Source organism: Pleurodeles waltl, chromosome 7 (assembly GCF_031143425.1).
Source record: "Pleurodeles waltl isolate 20211129_DDA chromosome 7, aPleWal1.hap1.20221129, whole genome shotgun sequence".
NCBI classification, from domain to species: Eukaryota; Metazoa; Chordata; class Amphibia; order Caudata; family Salamandridae; genus Pleurodeles; species Pleurodeles waltl.
Genome location: NC_090446.1, coordinates 714,961,747 through 714,976,167, shown reverse-complemented (window position 1 = coordinate 714,976,167; position 14,421 = coordinate 714,961,747). Strand labels below are relative to the sequence as shown.

General features: G+C 44.4%; 1 protein-coding gene across 2 annotated transcripts in view; it reads right to left on the bottom strand.

Annotated features, from left to right (window-relative positions):
- The window catches only part of MEIKIN (meiotic kinetochore factor), a 637,531-nt gene that overhangs the window by 483,088 nt on the left and 140,022 nt on the right, over window positions 1-14,421 (bottom strand). For both annotated transcript variants that reach the window (XM_069202007.1, XM_069202008.1), the window contains exon 4: window positions 3,108-3,174. In XM_069202007.1, the coding sequence (XP_069058108.1) occupies window positions 3,108-3,174 (67 nt within the window). The remainder of the gene's footprint in view (window positions 1-3,107; window positions 3,175-14,421) is intronic.

Below are 14,421 nucleotides of genomic sequence, written 5' to 3'. Positions count from 1 at the left end.
TGTGTGTTTCGTTTCCCCACCCCTGTGCTCTTGTGTCCTTTGTGTACTTTAGCATCATTTGGCGAGGGAGCTGAAGCACCGGCGAGTGGGAATGCAGCAGCCCACATTTCCAAGGAGGCAGAGTTGAGCGACGTCAAGGGGACCAGTGGGTTGGAGGGCAAGGGGAGTACCACAGGGGAGGCAACTACCACTGGAGGTAGTGACTATGATACCTCCTCCGATGGCAGCTCCCTGGTGGGGGCGGACCATACTTGGGCGCACCCATTCTCTGCCATCTTCCGCCATCCCCAATACCATCACTCCTGGTTGCTCTCCATCGAGTTGCCGGTGCCCGTTCACCCAGGAGGGTGGGCGTCTCCTTCGCCACAGGCACCTCATCCCCTGCCCCAGTCAGCCCTGCTGCCCACACGGAGGAGGCTATTAACCTCCTGAGAACTATCTCTGTATGGCAGACAACCATTGTGAATGCCATCCATGGGCTAGCACCCCAGATGCAGCAAAGCAATGCATACCTGGAAGGCATTCACAGTGCCATGTCTGGCCTACAGAGATCTTTTCAGGCTCCGGCCTCCTCTTTGATGGCAGCCAGTAACCCTGTTCTTTCCGTCCTCACTCCCACCCTCTCTATCCCTTCCAGCACCCCACTCCCTTCACCCATCCCAAGCACACAGAGACATGCGCACAGATCAACACGCAAGAAGCACACTGAAAAACACAAGCACCACACTTCCCACCACCGGCATGCACACACCCAACATACAAAAGCACACACAACAACATCCACTTCCCCGTGTGTCGACCTCCCCCGCCGCCCTGTCACCTCACCATGCACACCCACACGCTCTGCACCCTCAGTCATTGCTGCTGCCCCCATTCGTGCAGTCACCACATCTGACATCCAGACATGCACCCCAGGCACTACACCTGCACTCACCACGACTACATTGACACTTGCAACACACAGACATCCATACACACTGGCAGCCTGTCATGTCCCACTGTGCCCACCCCCCCCTCCCAAAACACAAAAACATTAGCACACATCCACAACACACACATCCACCACACATAAGCATACTTTACAGGCACCTGACTCCATGTCTGGCACACCTACATCTGATACGAGCACTCCCTCAACCTCAACTCCCAGATCTGCCTCCAAATCCCCTCCAAAGAAGCTTTTCCTATCCCGTGTTGACCTGTCTGAGCCCACTGGCCCACCCAGTCTTGTACCTAAACGTGCCCATGCCATTTCCCAGTCCACTCCTTCCTCGTCCATGTCCGCCCTTACCATTCCTGAGCCCCTTCCCCAGGGAGGAAGCCCAGTGTTGCCCCAGGTCCCTATGCCACCCCCGTTCCAAGCCCACTCCCCTTCCTTCCAAGGGCAAGCCCAAACCCCCTCCACCTCCCAAAACTAAGCTGAACCCCCTCCCCACTTCCAGACATAAGTCCCCACCCCTGCTACCACCCGTCCCTGTTCCCTGAGGTGCCTGGCTGCCCCATTGATGCTCCTTTCAAGTGGAGTACCCTTTGAATATGTGGGAGTGAAGTTCGGCCTACATTGGCCATTCTGGGATTTTCTAATGGACTGGCCAAAGGCCTTATTTGGACATTACTTTTTTCATGTAAATAAATTTCAGTGCCCTTAGTGCTGTTGGCACAATATAGTGATGTTGTTCAGCGTTTCACTGTGGGGATGTGGTGTGCACATGTGTGTACTTTGTTGCAGGTCTTTGTTGGCTTGTGTCTGGTAAGTACATTTTGTTATGGTATGTATAGCTTGGGATGTGGGAGGGGTTAGGAGTGCGTTGCAGGGTGGGTGGGGTAGGTCTTTCTTCCCATGTGTACTAGGCGGCTGTACTTACTGTCGTCTTCGGTCATGGTCCTGAAGGAATATGGCAAGAAGCAGCACTGGCATTATTTCCAATTCTCACTCCATGTCTGCGTCAGCGTTTTCTGTTTCCATTTATATTGTTTTTTTCTGCCACACTTTGCCTAGCGGTGGCTCCCGCCCCGGAACTGATGGCGGTCTGTTGTTTCATTATTTGGTGGGTGGCTAGGTCCTTTCCGCCGGCCTGTGGGAGGCCTCCTCTGTCCTCGTTGGGACTACAAAGATGGCAGTGTGTGGATGGACCACAACTTGTTTTTCATATGCTTCATTATTTGGCGGTCCGTACCAGCAGCCTGTTGGCGGTAGTTACCGCCACCGCCAGGGCGGTTTTTACCGCCTTGTTCATAATGACCACCATAATCATTGGTGTGTGATACTGCACTCACGGACTACATGTACAACCACCAGCCACACTTATTGACTACCCCAACTGGACACCCAACCCTCTCCTTCTGCATGATCTAACTAGTCTTACAACAAATACGATTACATAAGCATGTTTATTTCTGTTTGATTGTTTTACCTGCTTTTACAGTGTTTATTGTTGATACCCGGGTCACAGCCAGACAACTGGGCGAGTATAGCACTACTGTACATCTGCACAAGCCGCATGTGGTGGCATGACGCCTATTGCTGTGATGCCTGTAGCAGCTATTATAAAAAAAAAACTAATAAACATGTTTAAAGGTCGAAACGACTTAGGAGGAAAAATGTGGTTCACATTTCTGCTGCAGACAGACTGCATGGAGAAGGATCTTCGAGGTCGGTAACTGTATTTGGTACAGGCACCTGCATGTATATTTGACACGTTATATTTGAATTGTAAACTAATAGCACATTCCCTATATGTTTATAAATGATCAAACTGAAAGAAAGAGCACATGTTGAAAAGTACAGAGTGCTAATGTAGTCTGCCCAAAATCTACTAGTAACAGGAATGATTAAAATGGACAGAATATAATTAAGCAGAGATTTAGCATATTTACATTATCAACCTTTGCGGAAACAAAGGATGAGCATACATCAAATTACATCTACATTTAGGCAATTGCCATTTTGGTTCTTCTGCTATAATTAAATAGGTTTATCCAAGTCTGGACGATGCTGTGCAATCAGAATATGTGTAAGCAAGCTACACTGTTTTTATGCAGATGTTAATGACTACTGGATCGCCACTTAGAAATCGAAACAAAAGGTATAAGACAGTCAAAAGTACCCGTATCTGGTGTGGTCTCAACAGTCTTCATATTTGTTTTACTTTCCAAATTGCTGCAGATGGATTCCTGAAATAAAAAATACGTATATTCTTTGTAGCTACCCATGCGCAAAAGAAACTCGTGCTGGCTTTGTCACATTTGGAAAACATGTAATCCACATTTGTAGAGAATGCTGCCCATTCAAATATGCAAAAATCTGTACCAATTACCAGTCTATTAACATTTGATGCAGCCAATTCACATTTCAGTTTTTTTTATTAACATTATTTTATTAAAGTAAAATGTGCTCATTCAAGGTTGCAGTTGCAATATGTACATATTAACACAACTAGTAAAGTTTCAACCTGTCAAGTTAGGTTTAATATTCAAATTGAAATTCTCCCATTACCAAGGATTCTGATACACTGCAGGCATTACGAATATATTATGGGAAGTGTGATCTCTATAGAACTGAACACCGCACAAAGAAAGAGGCATCTGCATTTCATTGACTCTCTTTAATTTTCGAGTGTTTCTCAGTTTTAAAGTTGTTGATTACACTGACACCTTAATGACCCATAACTTTACTGTTACTAGATTGCATGTCACCCTGAGTTTCGGGGAACAGGAAGGGTTGTCCATGAATTCAGGAAGGTTTCCTATGACGCGGAACAAGTTATATAGGTACGAAGCTTCCTCTTCTCCATCATAGGATCTTTGCTCATACTCTTGAATGGAGAACAGAATAATCGAGCTCTTTCAATGTGCGGGTTCAAGGGGAAGAGCCTTGACCAACCTGGATATCTTGGAACAACTTGGATATTCCCTTCTGGAATCTGAATCCAGAAAAAAGTGTTTAGCAAAAGGTATGCTGAACCTCCAAGTAAGCGCTCTGCAGGGATTAAAGAATATGGTCTGGGATTGTGTGTAAGTTACCACCTACTGGAAGGACTTCTGTACTGTATTAGGGTTCGCTACTGGCCATCCATGCCTTTTCAGCTTAGAAAGCTCTATACCTGGACTTTTTACAAGTGTTCAGGAGGCAAGCAGTCAAACACAGAAATATCAAACTGTAGAGCAGAACCTTCCTCTTGGCCTCTAATCAGGAAGTACCTGTTAGGTTTCATCCTAGGTTTCATTGGACAGGTGCAGCCAATCCTTGTACTTCCACTCCATTGGCCTTTGAGGCCGTATTGGAATAATCTTAGTTTTATCTTGTTTAACTTTGGCCAGCACTCCCATGTGAGGGGGCTGGGGAAAGGGTTGGTGTAAAACACCTCATCAATAGACTTGTTCCAGGAACCTGGATGTGAAAATCTTCACATTTTCTGTATCAGCCATGGCAAAGAGATCTATGGTTGGTGTTTCCAAGCATTCAAATACATCACAGATAACCTTTACTGATGACCAAGTCACAGCCTCATATACCTGGTTAGAGTATCCGCCTGTTAATTTTAAACTCTTGGCAGGTGAACCTTTTGAATGCATTTGAATCGGAAGGTTCTTGGATATTCGCCAATTCCAAATATTCTGCCTCAGTTTCTCTGAGAATCTGGCACTCTTTCTGTAGCTCTCACTGCCAGTAATGAACGAACTACGGAGCTTGTGGAGGCTCGAATTTATAAGCTTAACACCCAGAGGGGAAAGATTGAGCCCCAAAGCTCTGTCATTGTTTACAAATAAGAGCACCCAGGAATCTTGTAATCTTTTGCCTCTCTGACAAGTGGTTAACAATGACGATGGAATAGAGGAATCATGGTCTTGTGTTTGACTGGATTTTCCCTGTAAATGTTGATGGCTGCCGATCCTCCTACTCGATTGACGTATCTGCCTGTACTGTGAGCGGTGATGGTAATGCTGCCCCTGTTTTGCAAGTACATATCTGGCTGGTAGTAAGAGTGTTGAATCAGCTGTTATCTACTAGTATGACTGAAGTCTTTTTCTTCTCCAGACCAACTACTTTCAGGGTATCCACTTCCAACTCCATTTTATGCATACCACAATCCGCATAGGAGCCAAACAGAGATGTGCCAGAGAAGAAATACATTTTTTACCTGTAGCTATAGTTCTCCAGTATTGGACACTTTTTTAGATTCACATGCTTGAATCCTTCCCCGTAGTCAAGATGGGAGTCCCCGGTGATATACAAAAGCAGTGCTGTAACGTATATACACATTACAGGCATTAGGCCTTTAGATTGGTAACATATCACACAGCCATTTAGTAAAAATGGACCAAACTCCAGAATCCACCAATCAGGTTACACCACCCTCTAGAACCCTCCAGAGAGGAACTGAATTCCCTCAGATTTTCTGAGCAGTAGAGCTAATGGGAAGACCATACCGATGAAATGAAGGTGAGCTGCTCAGGGGAGGTGGGTGGCTCGCATGTGAATCTATGAAATTTTCCAATACTGGAGAACTACAGTTACAGGTAAGTAACTTATTTCTGACTCCAGTATTGGAACTTTCATAGATTTACATGCTTGAATAAGAATAGCAAGCAGTAAGTAGCACATTTTCTGTAATTAGCGAAATAAACATTCTAGCATGATAAGACGGTATGAGCATCCTTTACAGCAATGTTTGGCTCTAAATATGGTAACAGAAGACTTGCAAAATTATTGAAAATGTGCATTTATACAGTAACAAAGCGGATGGTGGGTAATACCAAAGGGCTCACCTTCATTGGAACAGATGTCTGAGTACTGACTGCCCAACTGCTGCATCCGTAAGCGTTTCAATATCTAAGCAATAGTGTCTTGTGAAGGTATGTGCCTTTCCCCACGTTGCAGCTCGGCAGATGTCCGGTAATGACACTCCTGAAAATAGCGCACAGGACGTGGAAACGGCTCTAGTTGAATGTATATACCTTAAAGTCTAAAGGTAAACCAGCTTTCTGATGGCAATGAACAGTTGCACTTGTAATCCACTGAGAAATAGTCTGTTTAGTCACTGGGAACACTTTTCTAAGGTTATGTAGGCTATAAAAAATGTGTTGTTTTTATTTTTTTAATATTTAGTTCTGTCCAAAAAAAACTTGAGACATCTCTTCAGGTCTAGCGAGTGAAGTGATCTTTCCACCGCCATTTGGGGCCTAGGGAAGAAAGTCCTCAATACCACAGATTCATTAAGATCAAAGTCTGAGGGGACCTTGGGTATATATTTAGGGTTGGTACTTAAGGACTCTGTCGTCTCTGAATTGTAAAAGAACGCTCCTGTATTGTGAACGCTTGCATTTCACTAACCCTATGTGTAGAAGCAAGTGCTAGGAGGAGTGCCACCTTTCATGTATGATATTTCATGTCCGCCCTATGAATGGGCTCAAAAGGTTCCTTTATGAGTTGGCCAAAGCCATGTTCAATTGTCATGTCAGAAGAGGGGGTCTGACTGAAGGAAAGGATTTAAAAAGACCCTTTAAGAATTGCTTTATAAGCCTGTAAGACCAAAGAGATGACTTACCGGATATTCTTCTAAAGCAAGAGATGGCTGCCAGCTGAACTTTAATAGATTCATGTTGCAATCCTGAGCGCGCTAAATTCAACAGGTAAGGTAAGATCTTTTCTAGAGAGGAAGACCGAGGATGCACTTTAGCAGACTTACGCCACAAACAGAATTGTTTCCACTTTAGGCAGCATGTTTTGTTTCTGCTGTCTGCCCGGGCTTTGTCTATTATTTCCTTGCAGTCATTAGGGATGTTTAAATGGCTGAATTCAATGAACTTAGGAGCCATGCTAACAAGCTCAGAAATTTGGGATTCAGATGTCTCACTTGGGCCGGGTTCATGGTGACCAGTGGCGGAATTGGCTTTATCTTTATGGGTGGACATAGGGACATTAGTAGAAGCTCTGTGTACCAATGTTGGCGTGGCCAGCCAAGGGCTATTAGTATTATCTGGCAGGACTCTGACTTTATCTTGCTGATCACCTTCTGGAGGAAAAGCGTAAGCATAGACTCATAACCATGCAATTAAAAAGGCATCTCCCCAAAACCCCTCTGGTAATGCCAGCTTGTGTAAAATCGGCATTTGGCTTTCTGGGAGGTCGCTAAGAGATCCAGGTTCGGCTTGCCCCACTGAAGGAATATTTAATTCAGTGTCTGTTGATCTAATTACCATTCATGGGTAGATGTTGGTAGTCTGCTGAGACAATCTGCAATGGCATTCTGATGGCCTGGGACGTATTCTGTTTTTATGTGCACCTAATGTTGAATGCACCAATTCCAAATGGTTTGTGCTTCCTGGGGTAGAAGATGGGAATGAGTTCCTCCTTGCTTGTTGATATAATGCCTTGTCGTGGTATTGTCTGTTCTGACAAGCACAGACGTCCAGCGAATTCTTGGAAGAAAGGCTTGTAACGCCAAAAATACTGCTCTCAGTTCGAGGAGGTTGATATGGAGAGTGCGGTGAGAGGTGGGCCATTTGCCGCTTACTTGAAGATCCTGTAGGTATGCGCCACATCCGTCCATTGACATATCTATTGTTATTGTTAATGGGGGAATTTGAGACAAGAATTGTAGTCCTACCGAGACATTTACACAAACTGTCTACCATTTGAGAGATGTTATCATTAGTGGACTTACCTGTATTAGGTCTTCGAAAGACCCTTGTGCCTGTTTCCATTGCTTGTGCAGCTCCTCCTGTAGTGGGCGCATATGCAGATGACAGTATGGGATCAGATTGATACAAGATGACATCATTCATAATAATGATTTGTATCGTCGAACTGAAAGACTTTTTTGTTTGCAGACGTTTCGCTAGTGCGATCAACTTTTCTTGCCTGTCCAATGTTGGGTATGCTTTGGCCTGCTGTGTGTCTAATATAGCTCCCAAAAATGCTATATGTTTGGATGGCTGGAGTATCGATTTCTCTTGATTGAAATTGAGGCCCAATTGCTTTAAAAAAAGCAGGGTTGCTGCAATGGATGTGTGGGCTGCCTGGATATTGGGTGCTTTTACTAGCCAGTCGTCCAAGTATGGGAAGACTTGGTGTCGGTTGCGTCTGAGGTAAGCTGTGACTCGAGCTAGCCATTTGGTAAAAATCTGGGGTGCGGATTTGAGGCTAAAGGGAAGTAATTTGAATTGAAAGAGCTAGCCGGCTACCGTGAATCTCAGTAATCTTCTGTGACTTGGATGAATGGGTATATGAAAGTAGGTGTCCTGAAGACCTAGGTAATCCATGTAGTCCACTCTGTCGAGAAGTTGCAAGATGTCCTGCTATGTGACCATGCAGAAAGTTTTCTTTTTCAAGTACTTGATTACCTTCCTTAAATCCAGAATCGGCCTCCATAATCAAGACTTTTTTCGAAGTAAGAAGAAGCGGGAGTAAAAATCTTTCCCCCTTTGGGAAAAAGGCACAATCTTTATTACATCCTTTTTTAACATAATATCCATTTCTAAGTTGAGTAAACGCAGGTGTTGTTGTTGCACCCGAGAAGGTGGTGTTAATGGCGGTATTTGTATAAACTGTAGGAGGTGGCCGAATTGTTTTATATCTAGTACTCATTGATCTTTGGTTATTTGACGCCAGCGATGGAGGTGATTTTTCAGAGTTCCATGAGGTTTTGATGGGGAACAGCAAGAGGTGGCTGGTGCTCGAACATAGTCATTGTCTACGGGAGGAATCCTTGCCCTGTCTCCTAGGCTTTCCTCTTTCTGGAGACCTGCTGTATGCCGCCGAAAGTGGCTGCCGCTGCTGATACTGCGGCCTGGTGGTATGGGTAGCAGAATAGTATACTGGATATCTATATTGCTGGTATCGTCCACAAAATGAAGGCTGGCGTCTCCCCCAGGCTCCACAAAAACTTGTTTTTCTGAACTGGAGAGTGCCAAGCGATCTGGCAGTATCGGTATCTAATTTTATAGCCTGAAACGCATCATCAATGTGCTTCCCGAATAATGCTTCCCCATCATAAGGGAGATCCAAAATCTTTGTCTGCATCTCAGGCCGGAAATTAGTGGCCTTAAGCCATCCTTGTCGCCTTAACACTGCTGCCCCAGCCAATTGTCTAAAACCCATGGCTGCGATAGAGTGCACAGTGAATTATCTCAGCAGAAGAAAGTTGTTCTTGCAATAATATCTTTTTTGTTTCACCCCTGATGATTTCCCGGAGTTCTTCGAAATATTGGGCAATGTTCGACCATAGCTGCCCGTCATACCTTCCAAGGAGGGCCAGAGAGTTTGCAGCTCGCACTACAATGGCAGACATCAAAGAAAAACGTTTACAGAGGTTATAGAAGCGCCTTACTTCCTTATCTGGTGGTGTAGTTAAAGGTGCAGAAGGGTTTCTAGAGTGGTGTTGCGCTGCTTGTGAAATAACAGAGTCTGGCTTTGGATGACCTATAAAACATGCCGGAGCGTCGTCTGTGGCCATATATTTTTTGTCTAGCTTTATTAAGACTGCTGGGACTGCTGCAGGGTTGCGCATGATCTTCAACCTTGGTTCCAAACGTAATCAATGACTGGGATAGCCCGGATTGTTTTTTTGCAGAGCTCTTTAAAAACATACAGGAAACAATCCTGCTGTGCTGATGGCATTGGCAAATTAAAAAGTGTGTCCGCTCTTTCCAATAAATTATGAAAAACCCCTATATCCTCCAGGGTGGGGGGGTGGGGGGACTTGGGGGAGAATTCTACTGTAGGCTGAATGGGAGAAGCAGGTGTTCGTATGATAAATACATCCCATTCGTCTTGATGGGTGCGAATAAGGCGGAGGACAGACCTGAGGGTTTTGGGGTTGCTGTGGTCTTGATGGCATCACAGCAGTTTGTTGTTGTTGTACAGATGTGGGTACTGGCAGGAAGAGTTTTCTGTAGTCTGTTAACATAGCCTGTAGGTCCAACACCGAACCAGAAGGTAGACATACCAGTTCCTGTTGTGGCCGAGATGGTTGGTGATAATACTGCTGGTTGTAATAGGAGTCATCGTCTGAATATTCCAGACATTTGACATGCAACTGGGAAGGGCTTTTAAATACTCCATATAATCCATTTTTGTCTGAATCATCCTCATTCAACAGGTGGGACGGTAATAGGCGTGAGACTTTACTAGGAGATTTGAGATGGTCTCAAGCTATGTTTTTTATGTCTTTCAAGCGGGTTCTGTATAGTTGACGAGAAAAGCGGCAGTGTTGATGGTCTCGGTCTCTTTGCCGGTGTTTCAATGATCGTTGATGTTAGGTGAACCGTCGTCATCAATGGTGGTGGCGTTGTCATGATGGTCATCAATGGGGGTGTTGTCGACAGGTGCATCCTAGATGGGATTGTTGTCAACAGCAGTAGTGTAATCAGGATGTTCCTCGGCGGCAGCGTCAATGATGGGATGACCGTCGACAAGGTACATATCATCGACAGAGATTGTTACAGCTACTTAGTGGTACACACCGCTGATGAAGATGGCAAGACTGTTGAGAAGGACTCTGTGGATGCTGCTGTCGACACCGAAATGGTGACGACGGCAGAAGTTTTCCTCGATGCCTGTGCTGTTACCAGTAATATCGTCGACGATGTTGCCATCAAGGGTGTAGACAATGTTTTTTTTTTTTTTTTTACTTGTGTTTGACCTGCAGAGGTGGTGTTGGAGGCTCAGACTGACATTACTTTTTAGACTTTGATAAGGAATCTGTCCTCATTTTATCCATCTTGGCAGAATGTTTCTAGAAGCGCTGCAACACTTACAGGAGCCCTCAGATGATTTCTTAAGTACCTTTTTTGGAGTTTTGTTGGTGGTATCCTCCCTATGCCTCTTCACTGGAGTTTTACTGACTGACAGAGAAGAGGAGGCACTGTCATCGTCAGAAACAGGGTTGCTTCTGGTCTTTAAAGTCTGTAGCTGCAGGAGAAGACACACTCTGTATCTTTTAAGGTTTTAGTAGAAAGTTTGACATACCTTGCAGTCTCTGGTCTTATGGTTTGAGTAGAGACAGTATATGTAGTTGTCATGTGGGTTATCAACATGAAACCTCTTCTTCATGCAGGTAGCACAAGGTCTGAATAGCCCCTTTTTAGGTGTCTGTGATATACTGGTTAGTTTGAAGCACCTACTTGAAGAAAAGTTCAAGTTTTGTGAAGAAGATGAATAGTTGACATCCAAAAAACACCTCAGAACAGGATTGGGCATCTGGCTTTACAACAGGGAGACTTGGCCATGAAACTCGCCCTATACAAAGGCCACAGAAGTATTCAAAAGCCAAGAGATTAGCCAGGATGACAGTCAGAACGAGATCAGTTTCGGAAAAAAGTGATGCTTGAGAAGGGATTTTTTATATTTTTTTCCAATAGCTTTGCTTGGTTGCTTTAGTGGCAAATGGTGCCGGGATAATCCACATGAGTAGCTCCAAAAGACCTGCAACTAAAGGCTTAAGAGGTTTTGGATGGGGTCTATGTTGCAGAGTTGTGCAAATCACTGAAGAGGGAACCGGTCAAGCCTCAAAAGTCATGCTGAGCTTGGAAGTGCCTCTGCTCAAAACTTCTACAAAACTGATAAAGTCATCTACTGGTGGCATTCCCGGAGGTGATCCTGAATATGAGGAAGAAGAACTGTATCTTTTGAAATCTGTAGAACGGACGTCCTTACCATACCATGAAGAAGGAGATCTCAATCTAGAGACTGTGCACCACTTCATATCGATCCTTCAACAGTGTCTTTGCAATAAACAAATGCATACCAACCTGCAAAGGAAAACAAGTGGAATGCTGATGAGGATGTTCTCTGGGATGTTCCTGTTGTCCACACTACTGCGGCTTGACTGTTGATGTACGCTGAGGGAGAACTTCCAAGTTAGTCATCTCAATCCTTTTTCTAGAAGGACTTTGAGAAGCAGACAATGTTTTCTAGGAGTAATGGCAGGAGCTTGAAGAGGTGACTCCTACGTTGCTAGAATCTTCTCTGCTAGTCATCTGAATAATATCTGCTTCACATGAGCGAGAGATTCTACCAAGGAAAGAGAACGTATCAGCCTGCAATAAAAGGACATCTTCCCTGAGTTGTAGGTCTTCATTTCCAAAGCGATCATCTCCCCGACATCAATGGTATGCCTGACATCTATCGCTCACTTGCTGTCTCTGGTGATGTACCTCGACATCCAGCATCCCTCTGACATTAGCTGTGCTCTTATTGACCTTGTTGACATGAGAGATGACATCTTCAATGGTGACTTTGATCTTGATGTCTTTGGCATCGATTGCAACAATGCAGAAGGAGAGTTTGATGATGGTTGCCTCAGCTGATGCCAGCAAATTTCTTATCTTCTATAGTGTCAGCAAACTTGGCATCGGATCTCTCATGCCCACTTCCCAGACAGCGATCAGGAGTGTCAATTTAAGACTTTTAACCATTATTTCATGTGATGACCTTCCTGCAGCAGTAAAACCTTTAAGGAGGAGGCAGAAACTCATGTAGACTACCCAACCTTTTTATAGATGAGAAAGGACCATCAAAGTTAACAGGAGGATTTGACTTGCCATATTTTCTTGTTCTCAGTTTTAATTCATCACGGTCTCGCAGAGCTCTCTTTGACATCTTCAAACAGTGAGGACACTGCTTAATGCCATGGGTCTCAGTAAGACAGAACACCAAGATCATGGGGGTCTTTCAGATATTTCCCTCCCATATTTAAGGCATTTCATAACTAATGAAGGGATGTTTCTCATGAAAGAAGGCACTTTGAAAGAGGTAAGCTCGACTTCAAGATGAAGTCGATGAGCTACACTAACATCCTAAAGCTTAAGGGGCAAAATCTTCTTACTAAAAAATGGTCCGTGTCCAGGGATCCTCACAAAGCAGTGCAAAATGATGAACTGAAGACTAACTCTCTGATACTCAGGTTAGCCTTAAAGGTTCAACACAGTTTTTCTACAAAGCCCGCGCTGTTAAGCCAGCTATGCCTGTACCAACATTGTTCTTTCGTTTCTCCTATGTTTTAAAAGGTAAACGTTTGGCCTTTCTTCAATAAAAATAGTTGAGGATTTTTCATTAAAATGGGCAAAGTAGGTTTAGGTTTTCTTTTAAAAATCGACTTAATAAAATGCCTTCTTTAGGATCATAAGAATTAAAACAAAGTTTTTTTATGCCTTATCCAAATGAGAGCGTATAGTCCAGCAGCTCTGCTCTGGCCACAGGGAAAGAATATCCTCACACCACAAACCAAAACCACCCCTTGGGTGGTCGGACTGGTGTCTGGCAACAAACTAGGTTGATCGGTTTAAGTAGTGGACAAGAAGGAAGGTGCCCCCTACAGGCAGAAAATGACAGCCAGGCAAACAACAGCCAGGTGAGCATTGTGCCAAAATGGCAGCACCAGCAGGAGCGAGAATGCTTGAGTATCAAGTTACACTGGTGGGTATCACCATCTAAGGAAAGATGCAAAGTAGTATATGCATGACATACTGGATGCCAGAGAAGGAGATCATGACAGCCACAGAAACCCCGTGTAAGCCAGCAGGGGAACTGGAGGTGAGGGAACCACGAAAGAAGACATAGCGTGGCCTCAACCAGGTGGGCACTGTACCAAAATGGCACTTAAGCCTCAGGACATGCAAGAGGCTGTCACTGCTGAGAAAAGGCAGCCAAGAAAGACACGAAGAGTTCCTAAGAGCAGTTTGGAGCTACAGGGGAGTGATTCCGAAAGCAGACACTCAACAGGAGCTAAAGTGTTTGTGGACAGAGCAGTGGGCCTGATTGACAATGTGGACTGGTCTAAGATTCCCGACATGACACTCCTGATAAGTGTACGACAGCTTGGGCTCCCATTAGTGTAGAAACAAAGGGAAAAAAAGGTGATTCCCAAGGATATCCAAGAAGCATAATAAACGTGCAAACTAGCAGTAAGGTCTAGAAGAGAGCACCAAATTCCCAACAATAGCAGCCAGAGGTTAGATCAAGAAATGTACAAAATCAGGCAAAATACTAAATGAGATACGCTTGTAATAACAGGCGAGCACAGTCAGCAAGAAAAACTGGGCAAATACTTAGGATCAATGTTTGTGGGGGAAAGGAGGCTAAGGGAGTCCACAGCAGGCTTACTCCAATAGACTGATCAGGTCGCACTGAAAAATCTGGCACCACAGGAACTTAAACTGAATTATAAAATCAGTGCAAATTAGTCAACTAACCATTAAAGGCAGTAATACAAATATGCCTCGGACAGGACAACAATGGACAACCATGAAAACTCCCTGCCCCCTCTCATAGGTAGAATCCCCCTTGATGAAAATACAGGGAATATCAAACCCATGAAGAACTAAAAAGGCAACGATTGTGCAACAGAAGAAAATTTGGTTGCCCCAACAAAATCTGAAAGATAGAAGGAAATGGCTCCCCAGTTGTATTTATGTAAC